This window comes from Leucoraja erinacea, chromosome 7 (assembly GCF_028641065.1).
Source record: "Leucoraja erinacea ecotype New England chromosome 7, Leri_hhj_1, whole genome shotgun sequence".
In the NCBI taxonomy this organism is placed as follows: domain Eukaryota; kingdom Metazoa; phylum Chordata; class Chondrichthyes; order Rajiformes; family Rajidae; genus Leucoraja; species Leucoraja erinaceus.
The window spans coordinates 1,087,030-1,102,473 of NC_073383.1; the positions used below are offsets into that span (position 1 = coordinate 1,087,030).

The 15,444-nt window shown below is 43.9% G+C and overlaps 1 protein-coding gene across 2 annotated transcripts in view; it reads left to right on the forward strand.

The window, feature by feature from the left end:
• The window catches only part of LOC129698561 (cyclin-dependent kinase 2-like), a 42,681-nt gene that overhangs the window by 10,244 nt on the left and 16,993 nt on the right, over positions 1–15,444 (forward strand). The window contains exons 3-5 of one of the 2 annotated variants that reach the window (XM_055637640.1): positions 2,489–2,609; positions 4,121–4,291; positions 10,684–10,785. In XM_055637640.1, coding sequence (XP_055493615.1) covers positions 2,489–2,609; positions 4,121–4,291; positions 10,684–10,785 — 394 coding nt within the window. Of the gene's footprint in view, positions 1–2,488; positions 2,610–4,120; positions 4,292–5,944; positions 6,084–10,683; positions 10,786–15,444 lie in introns of those variants that run through there. The other variant, XM_055637641.1, reaches the window with a different exon arrangement.

Here is a 15,444-nt window from a genome sequence, read left to right on the forward strand (position 1 = left end):
CACACTCACACTACCCTACACACACTAGCGAAAATTTTACACATGCACCAAGCCAATTAACCTACATACCTGTACGTCTTTGGAGTTTTGGAGGAAACCGAAAATCTCGGAGAAAACTCATGCGGTCACGGGGAGAACGTACAAACTTCGTACAGGCAGCACCTGTAGTTAGGATCGAACCCTGTTCTCCAGCACTCTAAGCACTGCAAGGCAGCAACTCTACTGCTGCGCCCTTAGTTTTATTAAAAATGTGTTCAAGAACTGGAACTTTAATCTTTATACCTGATTGTCAGGGATATATAGATTGACCTTTCACTCAAGGATTCACTCAATAAACCAGGGAAGGTAGTGCATCCGTGGATAACAAGGGAAATCAGGGATAGTATCAAAACAAAAGATGAAGCGTACAAATTAGCCAGAAAAAGCAGCCTACCAGAGGACTGGGAGAAATTCAGCAGAGGAGGACATAATTCAGCAGAGAGTCCAGCAGAGAAGGACATAATTAAGAAAGGGAAAATAGATTATGAAAGAAAACTGGCAGGGAACATAAAAACTGACTGCAAAAGTTTTTATAGATATGTGAAGAGAAAGAGATTAGTTAAAACAAATGTAGGTCCTTTGCAGTCAGAAACAGGTGAATTGATCATGGGGAACAAGGACATGGCAGACCAATTGAATAACTACTTTGGTTCTGTCTTCACTAAGGAAGATACAAATAATCTGCCGGAAATAGCAGGGGACCGCGGGTCAAATGAGATGGAGGAACTGAGTGAAATCCAGGTTAGCCGGGAAATGGTGTTAGGTAAATTGAATGGATTAAAAGCTGATAAATCCCCAGGGCCAGATAGGCTGCATCCCAGAGTACTTAAGGAAGTAGCCCCAGATATAGTGGATGCATTAGTGATAATTTTTCAAAACTCCTTAGATTCTGGAGTAGTTCCTGAGGATTGGAGGGTAGCTAATCTAACCCCACTTTTTAAAAAGGGAGGGAGAGAGAAAACGGGGAATTACAGACCAGTTAGTCTAACATCGGTTGTGGGGAAACTGCTAGAGTCAGTTATTAAAGATGGGATAGCAGCACATTTGGAAAGTGGTGAAATCATTGGACAAAGTCAGCATGGATTTACGAAAAGTAAATCATGTCTGACGAATCTTATAGAATTTTTCGAGGATGTAACTAGTCGAGTGGATAAGGGAGAACCAGTGGATGTGTTACATCTGGACTTTCAGAAGGCTTTCGACAAGGTCCCACATAAGAGATTAGTATACAAACTTAAAGCACAAGGTATTGGGGGTTCAGTATTGATGTGGATAGAGAACTGGCTGGCAAACAGGAAGCAAAGAGTAGGAGTAAACGGGTCATTTTCAGAATGGCAGGCAGTGACTAGTGGGGTACCGCAAGGCTCAGTGCTGGGACCCCAGCTATTTACAATATATATTAATGATTTGGATGAGGGAATTGAATGCAACATCTCCAAGTTTGCGGATGACACGAAGTTGGGGGGCAGTGTTAGCTGTGAGGAGGATGCTAGGAGGCTGCAAGGTGACTTGGATAGGCTGGGTGAGTGGTCAAATGCATGGCAGATGCAGTATAATGTGGATACATGTGAGGTTATCCACTTTGGTGGCAAAAACAGGAAAGTAGACTATTATCTAAATAGTGGCCAATTAGACCTGGGTGGCATGGTACACCAGCGAATGGTATGTTAGCATTCATAGCAAAAGGATTTGAGTATAGCAGCAGAGAGGATCTACTGCAGTTGTACAGGGTCTACGTGAGATCACACCTGGAGTACTGCGTACAGTTTTGGTTTCCAAATCTGAGGAAAGACATTCTTGCCGTAGAGGGAGTACAGAGAAGGTTCACCAGACTGATTCCTGGGATGTCAGAACTTTCATATGAAGAAAGACTGGATAGACTTGGCTTGTACTCGCTAGAATTTAGAAGATTGAGGGGGGACCTTATAGAAACTTACAAAATTCTTAAGGGGTTAGATGCAGGAAGATTGTTCCCGATGTTGGGGAAGTCCAGGACAAGGGGTCACAGTTTAAGGATAAAGGGGAAATCCTTTAGGACCGAGATGAGAAAAATATTTTTCACACAGAGAGTGGTGAACTCTCTGGAACTCTGCCACAGAAGGTAGTTGAGACCAGTTCATTGGCTATATTTTTAAGAGGGAGTTAGATGTGGCCCTTGTGGCTAAAGGGATCAGGGGGTATGGAGAGAAGGCGGGTACAGGATACTGAGTTGGATGATCAGCCATGATCATATTGAATGGCGGTGCAGGTTTGAAGGGCCGAATGGCCTACTCCTGCACCTATTTTCTGTGTTTCTAAGGTCTCTTATTTTGCCAACAAAAACTATAATCCAGACCCTCATTTTTGAGGCTAAAGATGTGAAGACTTTGTGCATTTTATTTCCATTAAATTATGATATTGTGATGAACCCATCAAAGTAATAAGAATAATTTGTGTACATTTACTCTAGACTGCTAGATGTTATCCACAGTGAAAAGAAATTGTACTTGGTGTTTGAATTTCTCAATCAAGATCTGAAGAAGTATATGGACTCTGCTCCACCTACTGGACTCCCTTTGCAATTAGTTAAGGTAATTAAAAGTTAGTTGTTTTTCAGTATGTAATTAGTCTAAAGAAGGGTGTTGATTCGAAACGTCACCCATTCCTTCTCTCCAGAGATGCTGCTTGTCCCGCTGAGTTACTCCAGCATTTTGTGTTTACCTAGTTGTTTTTCAATTGTCTCTTCTATAAAATACTGTCACACACACACACACATGCCTCTTTTGTCAGGCTTGATAACCAGTCAACCTTGTTGTTTTTTGGATCTACTGGGAGACATAATTTGGAACGTGACATGTTGCAATTAATGGAAATAGACTTAAATAATAATGTTTACCAAAATTACATTGCAGCATCATTATGTGTAAATGTTAAAGCCTTTAAAAGAAAAGAACTGACTTTGATTTTCAGTTTAACTCAAATAGAACTCTGGATGCAGGGTGAAATCTTGTTCAAACTGGACTAAGCATATGAACATTAATGTACATTTGTCTATTTGGCTTTATAATGCTGACAACTTTGTAATTGAAGATCTTTTTGGTCTGTTTTTTTCATCTCTTATCAACTTTATACCTTGGATCTTTTTGGTGAATTGTTCTTGAAAGCATCTTTTCCCTAAACATCATTTATAGGAGAGCCATGAAAGAGGATTCCTTTACAGATTGCGGGAGGAAGACATGGAGGGGTGTAGATCTGGAGATTTAAGTCCACAACATGCATACATTATTGTAGCAGATATACATCTAGAAACTAGCCAAATTGATGGGTTCCATTAGGGAATACTCCAGGGGAGGCTTAAACACTGGATCTTCTAGGCTTTCTGCTACTCAACAAGATATCTCTGAATAATATACAAAATAGTTTGAATGGTTAGCAGAGAGGGGGTCGGGAGGGTGGGTGGTGTGGAGGGAACTGTTGTGGGGAGATGGTGGAGAATGAGTGGTTTGATTTATATGGAGTGGAAGTGGATTTATTTGGGGATGAGGTTGGAATATCACCATTTTCCTAGCTCACAGCATTACAGAAAAGCACATTATCCATGTAACAGTCCACTTATATATTTAATTGCTGTTTTCCCCATATCCTGGGTGACCTGGCCAGCAAATATTAAGCCAGAAAAATAGATAAAATCTGAGACACAGCATTGTTAAAATATTTTTGTTAAACAGTTTACTTCCTTGTACCCTGTTAAATCCAAATTGGGCTAAAATTACCTGTAACATTAGGGCCATGGAATAGGAGCACCTTGAAATTACTTTTTGATTCTGGATGAGAGAGCTCTATAACTTGTCTCAGTATGAGAACCAGCTGATAAATAAGACACTCATGTCTCATTTATCAGCTGTCTGCATGTTTGTTTACTCCTGAATCATTGGTGTACACATGTTACTCTCATTTTGTATAACAAGAATGATTGAGCAGATTTTTATGTGCAATAATAGGGATTGTTTGATAGAAATATAGAAATTTGCCTGCAGTAGATAACTGAATTGTTTATTTCTGGATGCAAAATGTTCAAATAATGAAACCCCTCTTTTGGCAGAGTTATCTATTCCAGCTGCTTCAAGGTGTCGCATTCTGTCACTCTCACAGAGTCCTTCATCGAGATCTGAAACCACAAAACTTGCTCATTAATGATGGTGGTGCAATCAAGTTGGCAGATTTTGGATTGGCAAGGGCTTTCGGAGTTCCTGTGCGCACATATACTCACGAGGTAGCAAAGATTTATGTAATGGTTCGTAAAATGTATATTTAGATTCTCCCTTTTTAAATAATTTAGCCCCTGCTTACAAGTGACCAGTTTTGAAATGGTTGCTTATTCAGTAAATATGAAGATTCTAAAAACAGAAAGCATGACTTTATAAGAAAAGATTATAGGAGGCCTTAAGAAAAAGTTGGCTTTAATGACACTATTTTTAATTTTGAGTCAATTCCTGTCCTAGTTTGCAGTAAGCAAACTGCATGCAATTCTAACAGTAATGATGTACACCTACAGAAGCCGATGGAAGCATTTGAGGAATGACGTTAAGGCCAATAAGATTGTCCCATTTTTAGAAATATTTATTCTAAGATGAGAAGATTCAAGATTTAAAAAAAACCTAATTGAAAATTTAAAGTTCAGAAAAGAATAATGGGCCAGATTTTGCTGGTGTGATCCCAACTAGAAATGTCATCTTGCTGCTTTTATAATTGTTTTTAGCATCACTGATCTAGGAAAATAAAAAATGGCCACACCTTCTATTCCTGATCTGTCGTTAGTGTTGCTCTTCAGATATTTCATCTGTATGGACATTGACGCAGATTCATCTGTAAAGCTTCCTGAAACAAACTCAGAGACCATAATCACTAGGAGGCTGAGAAAGCATTATGTTATCTGCCATCAGAAGAAATTCACAAAACCTGGATAACTATAGCTCTGCCTTCAACACCATAACATCTGTAAACTACTGGAACTATGAAATCAGCACCCCCTCTGCTACTGTTTCCTTGATTTTCTGACCCACAGACCACAATCAGTGAGGTTAGGTGCCAGCCTATCTGCCAGTGTGGAAAATATACATCTTCAAGATGCACTTGGGACGCATCCTCAGTGATGTGACCTGGGGTCATCGGGTGTTTCGGGTCTCACAACATCAGACACCTGTAGATTAGTTGCTCATGCTATGAGTCATGCATGTATAGTTACGCCCACTAGCTTGTTAGCGTCGTGGTCTGCTGCATTCTATTCGTCTTAAAGTGAAATCTCAAGTGAGAAGTTGTATTGCTGGTTCCAAATAAACTCGATATAACCTGACATGGTGTGAGGCCACTGTTATTATAAGGGCCACAAATCGACATGGTGTCAGAAGTGGGATTCAAACCCACGCCTCCAATCGGAGACCAGAACATGTACGATAGAGGCCATCTCCATTCATTTTCTCTGGGGAAAGAGCAGGCGATTTCACCGCCGTGGGGGAGTGGACCAACATCTCTGGATCGAAGCAGGAGATTGCGGCGCAGATGGCCGAAGCAACTGTATTCACAGTGCTAGGTGCCAAGAATTCATTCTGGAAGATTCCACTGGAACATAAATCCTCCAAGCTGACAACTTTCAGTACTCCGTTCGGACTTTATAAATTTTTGAGGATGCCCTTTGATATAAGGGACGACATGGCGCAATGGGCTAAGTGTTCGGCTGGCGACTGGAAGGTAGCCGGTTCGAATCCCGCCTGGAGTGCATACTGTCGTTGTGTCCTTGGGGCAAGACACTTCACCCACCTTTGCCTGTGTGTAAAATGTAATGTAATTATGTGAAGCACTTTGGGGTCAATGCAAGTTGACTAAAAATGTGCTATATAAATAAGATTATTATTATTATTATTATAAGATCTGCCAGTGAAGTATTTCAACAATCCATGGAGCAATTGTTTGCCGGATACCCATGCTCCATCGTAATGGACGATATCCTTATTGCTGGAAAAACGATCGAGGAACACGATGTCAATCTAACAAAAGTAATGAAGCGTGCCAATGCCATCCACCTCAAACTCAATCCAAAAAAATGCAGATTCAGAGTGAATGACGTAAAATACCTAGGCCATATATTTACGAAGGACGGCCTGAAAACTGATCCAGCGAAAACCAGAGCTATTAATGAGCTTCCAGCACCCACGATGTGCCAAGCTTGCAGAGGTTCCTTGGCATGGCGAACTATTTGAGCAAATTCATTCCAGATTTCAGCAAAATATCAGCCCCATTGCGCCGTCTCACACACAAAGACGCTTGGACCTGGCATGAGCAACAACAGACAGCATTTGACACTCTTAAATGGCAGATGTCGGCCACCTCTACTCTAGCGTACTTTGATCCCAGACTGCCTGTTACACTTACATGCGACGCGTCACAACATGGCCTGGGCACTGCATGCCTTCAGAATGATGGCCATGGCAATAAGCCTGTCGTCCATGCCTCGCGCACCATGTCTGACACAGAACAACGATACGCTCAAATCGAAAAAGAGCTGTTAGCGGTTGTATTCGCCTGCAAAAAGTTCAACGGTTTCATCTTTGGTTGCACTATTACATTTGAAACTGACCACCAACCTCTTATCAGCATTTTCAATAATACTACTCATAACTCTCCTGCGCGCCTTCAACGGATGTTACTACAACTTCAAAAATATGACATCGTCCTGACCTACAAACGCGGTAAGGATATGCACCTGGCTGACACTCTTTCACTTGCACCTCGTAAGACCTGCAAGGATCTGCCCTTGCAGGATGATGACTTTATTGTGATGACTGTATCCTTCATCCCTTCATCTTGGATGGAGGACCTGGTTGCCCACACAGTCACTGACAAGACCCTACGATTGCTAACTTCTGTCATTAAGCGCGGCTGGCCAGACAAGCACGACAACGTTCCGTTGCCAGTCCGACCTTTCTTCCCTGTTCGAGACGAACTGGTGCTACAAGACGGCATTGTTTTAAAAGGACACAAGGCCGTGGTTCCTGTTTCGCTGCAGCACCGGTATTTTGACGCTGTCCATGCAGGTCACCCAGGTGCTGAAGCCACTGTTTCACGGGCGAAAAGTATGTTTTATTGGCCTGGTATGGCCGAACTCATCAACGAAAATGTGGCAGCTTGTGCGGTGTGCAATAGCCTGGCACCTCATCAACGAAAGCAACCACTTCTGCCACATCCAGTACCTGTGCTCCCATGGTCTACAGTGGCAGCTGATTTATTTGAATGACACGGCAAGCAGCACCTGGTGTTCGTGGATTCAAATTCAGGATGGTTCGACATTGATTTTCTCAGCAGCCCCACTTCCAGCAGTGTGATTTCGAAATTATCTCGTCATTTTTCCGTCCACGGATCTCCAGGCAAGCTGTTGAATGACAATGGCAGTCAGTTCACCAGCCAACAATTCAGAGAGTTTGCCAGACGCTGGAATTTTCACCACATCACCAGCAGCCATGAATATCCACAGTCTAACGGGCTGGCTGAACGGGCTGTCAGAAGTGCAAAACAACTCATGGAGCGTTCTCACAGGGCTAAATCTGACGCATTCCTGGATTTGCTCAATTTACGCAACATTTCCCGTGACCCTGCCTTGGGTTCACCTGCTCAACGATTATTGTCAAGGCAGACCTGTACCCCGCTGCCCGTAGCAGAGCAAACATTAATCCCACATGTCTTTCCACCTGACGAGGTTCAATCCAGGTTGCACCAGAAGCTTCTGCCGCCAATGACCAAAGGACAGGTGGTTCATTACAGACTGACAAAGGCCATGACCGTATTGGGGTGGTTTCAGGTCCCGCCTCGGAGCCACACTCTTACATTGTTAGAGCCAATGTCGGTGCCTACCGACGCAACAGACAACATCTTCTGCCTGTCCCTCCTCCTTATTATCCGGATCGTACAAGTTCATTTCAATCTGCATCTAGTGACCCTCGCATGCTCTTGCCAGCACAACAATCCATGCCTGCGACAGTTCCTCTGTCTGTTCCATCTTTGCCTGCGCCACAGTCTCCTGCTTCGACTCCAGAGGCGTTGGTCCACTCCCCCACGGTGGTGAAATCGCCTGCTCTTTTCCCGGAGAAAAAGAATGGAGATGGCCTCTATCGTACACGTGCCGTTCGTGTTTGCAGGCCGGTCGTGAAGTATCCGGACTATGACTTTCCACCAGTCTGTCATTGGTTGTGATATTTGCTTTGCTTAGTTATGGGTATACATCGTTATTGATTCTTTCAGAGGGGGGATGTCGATTAGTGGCTCATGCTATGAGTTATGCATTTGTAGTTACACCCACTAGCTTGTCTGCTGCATTCCGTTAGTCTTAAAGTGAATTCTCAAGTGAGAAGTTGTATTGCTGGTTCCTAATAAACTCTATATAACCTGACACGGTGTGAGGCCACAGTTATTATAAGGGCCACAAATCGACAACACCCTCGCCCAGGCAACCCAGCCAGGATTGATCAGGTCCCGACTTGCGTCCCAGCAGCAACCGTCCACGGATCAGCCATCTTAATAACTACTCTGCAGGGGTTGGGCGACTCTAATGCGTGGAGGGACTGGGCTCTGTGGGGTGAGTCCTGGCCGGGCTCCTCCTGCGTCTCACCAGGTTCAAGGCCTGTGCGCTGCACCTCTTTCTCCTTCTCCGAGCATTTCATTCTCACCTGATGGATTTTTAGGCCACAGCGGTTCATTAGGTCTTTCCGTAGCTTTATTGGGTGTCTTTCTCACGAACAACACAGACTGGGGTGCTAACCCAGCCTGTCCCGGGTGCCGTCTTTCCGTGCCGCCAACTGTCTTTCCAGTAGTCACCAAACTATTCTTGGTTGTCTCCAAGTCTATTCCGAGGTGCCACTGACTGAGCCAGACTTCAGTATGAAAAATATACATCTTCGAGATGCGCTGGGACACATCCTCAGTGATGTGACCTGGGGTCATCATGTGTTTCGAGTCTTACAACAACAGACACCCTCGCCCAGGCGACCCAGCCGGGGTTGATCAGGGCTGATCAGAGCCCGACTTGCGTCCCAGGAGCAACCACACACAGATCAGCCATCTTAATAACTACTCTGCAGGGGTTGGGAAACTCTAGTGCGTTACAATAATTCTCAAAGCTGATGCCCTGTAAGGATACATTCTCAGACCCCTACTATACTCCCTATACAATCAGAACTGAGCAGCAGATTACATCACTGCGGTGGGCCGGATCATGAACAATGATGAGAAGGAGTACAGCTTGGGGATAGAGAAATTAGCAACGCAGTGTCAGGACAACAACCTCTCTCTCATTGTCAGCAAGACGAAGGATCTTGTTGACTTCAGGAAGCATGGTGGAGAACATGCCCCAATCAGCAAGAATGGTGCTGAAGTGCAAAGGGATGAGAGCTTTAAGTTCCGTGGTGTTAATATTACCAACAATCTATCATGGGCCAACCACATTGAAGCAACTGCCAAGAAGACATACCAGCTCCTCTACTTCCTTAGAAGACTAAGAAAATTCAGCATGATTCTTACAAACTGCTACAGATACACCATAGAAAGCATACTGTTGGGTTTCATCACAGCTTGGTTTGGGAACAGCGTTGCCCAAAACAGCAAGTAATGGCAGAGTTGTAGACGTAGCCCAATCTATCACACAGACCAGATTCCCCATCATTGACTCCATCTACATTTCACACCGCCTCGGCAAAGCAGCCAACATAATCAGTCGTGTCCTACCCCTGTCATTCCTTCTCTCTGCTGCCGACTGGCAGAAGGTATGGTAGCTTGAAAGCACACAACACTAGACTCAGGAACAGCTTTATCCCATCTGTTATCAGGCTTTGGACAGTGCTTTCGTAAGCTAGTGTACTGTCCAATTCACCTCTACCCCATTGTGGACATTTGACTTTGTCTTTAGAACTGAAGTGCTACTTTGTTGAGAACTATATTCTGCAATCTATACCTTCTCCTTTATACTGGAGTTCTACTTGATTATATTTTTGTATAGTATTATTTGATCTGATTGGCTAGCATGCAAAACAAAACTTTTCACGATAGACGTGACAATAATAAACCTAAATTTAAACAGTTTGTTCAGTAGAATGGAATGCCGCTTTATTTTATCATAGCAAACTGAAACAAAGCTTCATAATTTATTTATCTCTTAGTTATTGAAATTTATGAACCAAACAATTACCAGTTTAATGTAGAAACTGAAAAAGGATCCCGGCTAGAAACATCACCTAATTATGTTCTCCAGAGATGCCAGCTAACCCACTGAGTTACTCCAGCAATTTGTGCCTTCAATTACCAGTTTAATCAACGCCAGTCCAAAAGGAGATAGATGTCAGTTTGAACATTAACTTGACTATCTGCACTAGAAAAGACTGTAAGGTAGTAAAAACGTAGACGGCATAATTATATTTATATAAATTAATATTGGGATACATGTAGATCTCTATTGACTTAATAATGACACCTGTAACTTATCACTAAAATCCATTGATGCTTGTTGCTCATATTATACTCTGATCAGTCATGTGCACCAAAAATGTTTTATTCTGCGATTGTTTGGGGGATTTGGATTCAAATAATTACTACTAAAATGTTTCCTTTATATTTTGTTTTTAGGTTGTAACTTTGTGGTATAGAGCACCCGAAATTTTAATGGGATGCAAATTTTACTCAACGGCGGTGGATGTTTGGAGCATCGGATGCATTTTTGCAGAAATGGTATTTATCTCAGATTGCAAAAAATGTATAACTTGTATTTTGGTTTATACTTTACAAACACTATCACATTATTAGTTTATTTAAATTCTTGACTGATGAAAACATTGCAAAAAATGGACAAAATCTGACTGCTGTATCAGTTAAGAATATTTTCCTCTCGCTTTGCTACTGGAACAATGAAACGCTCAAATTGCTTAACGAAAAACACATTAACAACTTTTTTCAATAATTAAAATGCTGATTGCCCAAATAATGTTTTAAACAAACTAAAATTCAACAAATTACCTGATTACTTTCAGTCCTATCAGAAAGTTTTATTGTAAGACCTCATCAACTTCCATTGGTCTGTTGCAGGAGGGACAGTTGTCCTGCAAAATGAGGGGAAAGTCGTTTAAAATTGAGTTGCATAGGAATTTCTCATAGAAGATGGTGAATCTGTGGAATTTTACTTCGGAGTCACGTGAGTGATTCCGTGAAGATCCCAGCCCAGTGCGCAGGTGCGGCATTATCGCACAGCTGTGCAAACTGCGACCAGCGGGAGTCGGGCGCTCCCGCAACCAAGGAACGTGAGGTAAGTACTTACCTTAATCGGGCCTTGTGGTTTTTGCTCCAGGGGGAGCAAAGCAGCAGAGGAAGCGGCCCCCGTTCGACTCCAGCGAAGGAGCCGACAGTGGAGGGGGAAAGGCGCTAACGGGACCGCACACGCTGCGGACCGCTGCAGGGAGCTGCGCTGATGCCGGTCCGCTGAACAGCTGTTTGGTTAACAGCAGCGGACCGGCAGGAAATTTAAAAACCCGACCGGCAACCCTGCAGACTCCTGACAAGGAGAATCGCCGCCCGGGAACCGCTACAATGCCGCCTGAAAAACGGCAGGCAGCCTCTAAATACAGGTAAGACAAAAATCTTACCAAAATTACAGGTTCTACAGGAATCAGCTTCCTCCAACACTGGAACAGGTGGAGACAGCAAAAATAAGTATGTCTGTCTCCCCAAGCCAGAGGAGGTCATGGAGTTCAAAACCTCCAGGAAAAAAGGGGCACTAGCTGAATGCCAAGGGAGCTGACACTCCTACCCCAGTGCTATTGCACTAGCCATCTCCCTTGTCGAGGGATTGATGCAACAGCGGAGTTTGAGCTATGCCTCCTCCAATTTATAGCACACCCTTTTGCTCCCTCTTTTGAGGCTAGCTAAGGAGGCCAGGGCTGGGCTGGCTTAAACGCAGGGCAGGCGGACGAGAACAGCAGTATGCCAGGGGAGCAGGATCAGGAAGAGCTACTGGGTGTCGTGGGCCACTACATGGCTCCTCCACGCGACCATCTTCCCAAACAAAGCCCTGCAGGAGCAGGCCTTTCCAGAGGCAAATCCGCAGGCAGCTGGGTCAGCAGACTCGCAGACAAGAGCTAAAAGCAGCGAATTCTGAAGCTCCTAACAGAAGGGTCAAGATGTCACCGCCTTTGCTCGTTTTCCACAGATCATACTCACCTGGCAGGCGAGACGCCATGATCACCAAGGTGGTTCTCCCAGGATGAGACTATCCCGTTGCACTACGAGTGTGCTGACGCCTAAGATGTTCCCAAATTTGGGATACTCGACTGACATTTGTGCATATAAGACCTGCCCGCAACCCCAAATATACGGGGCAATGCAAACCGCTGCTGCGGGAAGAGAGGCAGCTAAACCTGTGCGCCTCATGAGGGCAGGCCATGGAACGAGCAGGACATCGCATCCAACACCCAGCTGGCAGCACCCCTCGGCATCCACCAGCAATATCGAACAAGGACTGGTGAAAGCCTGGCGACCGCTTCACATTACCCCCAAAGTTCTTTTTAGACAGGGGCCCAGAGCGGAGGCGTGGGAAAATGCGCCGCCCCACCGACAGCACCAGCATACCAGCAAACTAGGCCGTCATGAAAAAAAAACCCAATAAACATGGAGGTAGGTAGTCTGGTTCCTCCCAGTTTACACTAAATAAGGGTGTTCTACTAACTGCGGGGGGGGCATTTACACTTGTTGATAAAGCATGGGATGCTGTCACAAATAACTAAAATATACTCAACAGTATTAGTGGATAAAAACGAATTCAAATTGGGCATATTACCGCCAGTTCAGCAATGCGCCCAAAGGGCATTTTCTCCCTCTAAGAAAGAGAAGTGAGAAGGTCAAGCTGAACTAGAAAGGCTCATTACTAAACGGATCATGGGAGTAAACATGAACCATTGGAATTTGTATCGAATATATTCACCAAAACTACAAAAGATGGTGAATGTAGCATCATCATTGATCTAATATCACTAAATAAATCTGTTGAGTATATACACTTTAAGATGGAGACGGGTTTTTGTCACTGCCAGACATCTGATCTCCAAAGGATACCTATGGGGAGCATTGATATGGAAGATGCTAACTATCTTATACCCATACACTAGGATCATTATAGATACCTAAAAATTTTTACCTGGATAATGGATATCCCGGTTAGGGCAACTATGGGAGCATAGAGCATTCCCAATGGTCTAACCTCAGCCCTAAACTATTATAAATATTAAAAATGGCCATGAAAATATTAAGAAAACAAGCATAATCATGGCATATATTGGATGATATCCTCATATTAGGGGAAACAAAGGAATTAGCTGTGGCAGCAGTTCTAGCTACGAAACAGCTCCCTAAAGCTCTGAGGTTCATCCCACGCCCAGATAAACCAGAATTGAAGCCGTTAACTACCATGGATTATCTGGGCTTCAATAACAATTCCATCCATATGACTGTTACTTTGCCAAGGTACTTGGGTCACTATAATCAAATCATGAATGTACCCACTGAAGCTATATCACAATTACGGTGGTGGGCAGACATATATTTGGCATAGTTTTCAGCCCTATTATCATCACCAATCCCAACTTGGTTATTAAAAACCGATGCCAGTACTTTAGGCTGGGGAGCAACTAAACTCCATATCCAGCACAGGTAACAGATGGACCAATTCACAAACATCGTTACTACACACACCGGGCATCAACTACTTGGGATTGGTGATCGCCTATTGGGCTAAAAAGCATATGCATTTCAAATGCAGCACGTACATATGTGGTTACGGATTGATAATACTATGGTGGTGGCTTATATCAACCATATGGGGAGCATAAAATCATTATTGTGCAACAAATTGGTCAAACAGATCTGGCAATGGTGTGTCAAAAGACATTTTAACTATCAGCTGCCTATGTCCTAGGAAGCTAGAACACAGTGGGAGACACCACGTCACGGGTAAAAATTTATGATAACATTGAATAGATGTCAAACCCAAGATATCTGCTAAAGGTATTAAGCAGTTTGAACGCCAGATATCAATTTGGTTGTACAAGACGGAATCACCAGTAACCTATGTATGTGACTTAGGAACCAGATCAGAGGCAGCAGCGATAGATGCCTACACGCTGGAAGGGGGAATTTCTGCTTTGCCTTCCTCCCTTCTGCCTCATCAGTCGGGCACTTCGCAATACAGATGGAATCTGTCTCCGAGATATTGAACGTGCCCGACCGGCCTACACAGCCATGGTTCCCAGTTCATCACGACATGGTGGGCGAGTCACCTATGGATTTCCCTAGTGGACCATGGTTGCTGACTCAACCCAGTATCAGGCATAAGCCACCCATGCCAGAAAAACATCAAACTCCTGGGTGCAGGGTTAGAATAGACCTTACCAGGGACTGGGATTATCCAAAGGAACCATTACCACCATGTCGGCATCCCTGCGAACAGTCACCAAGAGCTAACATGGGTAAAATACTGCCACGACGCAGGGACAACATACCAAACTATTCAACCACTGACGTATTGGAGTTCCTGGAACATCTACACCATGACTAAAAGGTGAGTTACAGTGCCGTAAATACAGCATGGAGCACCTTGTCTGCTTATCTAAAACAGCAGGACAGCAGAGCATGGAGGTATACCCATGTATGGGATATCGGTGTGATATTGACATATCTCAGAGAATGGCACCAGCCAGATCCCTCAGCTTGCTCAATCTATGTTAAAAACGCTCATGCTTATGGCTCTCGTATACGCTCACAGAGTCCAGTCACTCCATAAAACTAGACTGGATAACATGGTGATTACCCCAGACGCATCACGTTCATATTCTAGGTCTGGTAAAAACCTAACTCGCAGGTATATGGGACTAGGCGAGATTATGAGTTCGGCACGGACTAGTAGGGTCGAGATGGCCTGTGTTTTCCGTGCTGTAATCGTTATATGGTTATATGGACCAGGAACGCCCAATTCACTGGTGGGATTCCGGGCCTACCCACCAGAGTCCAGGTTGAGTGTGGTGACCCATCTACTACAATATATAGACACAACCCACAATCTTAGAGGGAGAGGAAAGCCTATGGGTCAACCACAGAAACCCCAAGACGGGGTACGAGCCAAACCACTCCAAGGTGGCTCAAACAGGTACTGAAAGCTGCCGGAATAGATAATAATACATTTTAATCCCATTCCACTAGGGCAGCATTGATATCAGCGGCTGAACGAATGGACATCCCGGTTGACCACATTCTCAATACGGCAGAATGGTCAAGGGAACGACGTTCAGAACATTTTTAATTATAAACCGTTGATAAACCTGATTTAATTGCAGAAAGAATATTACA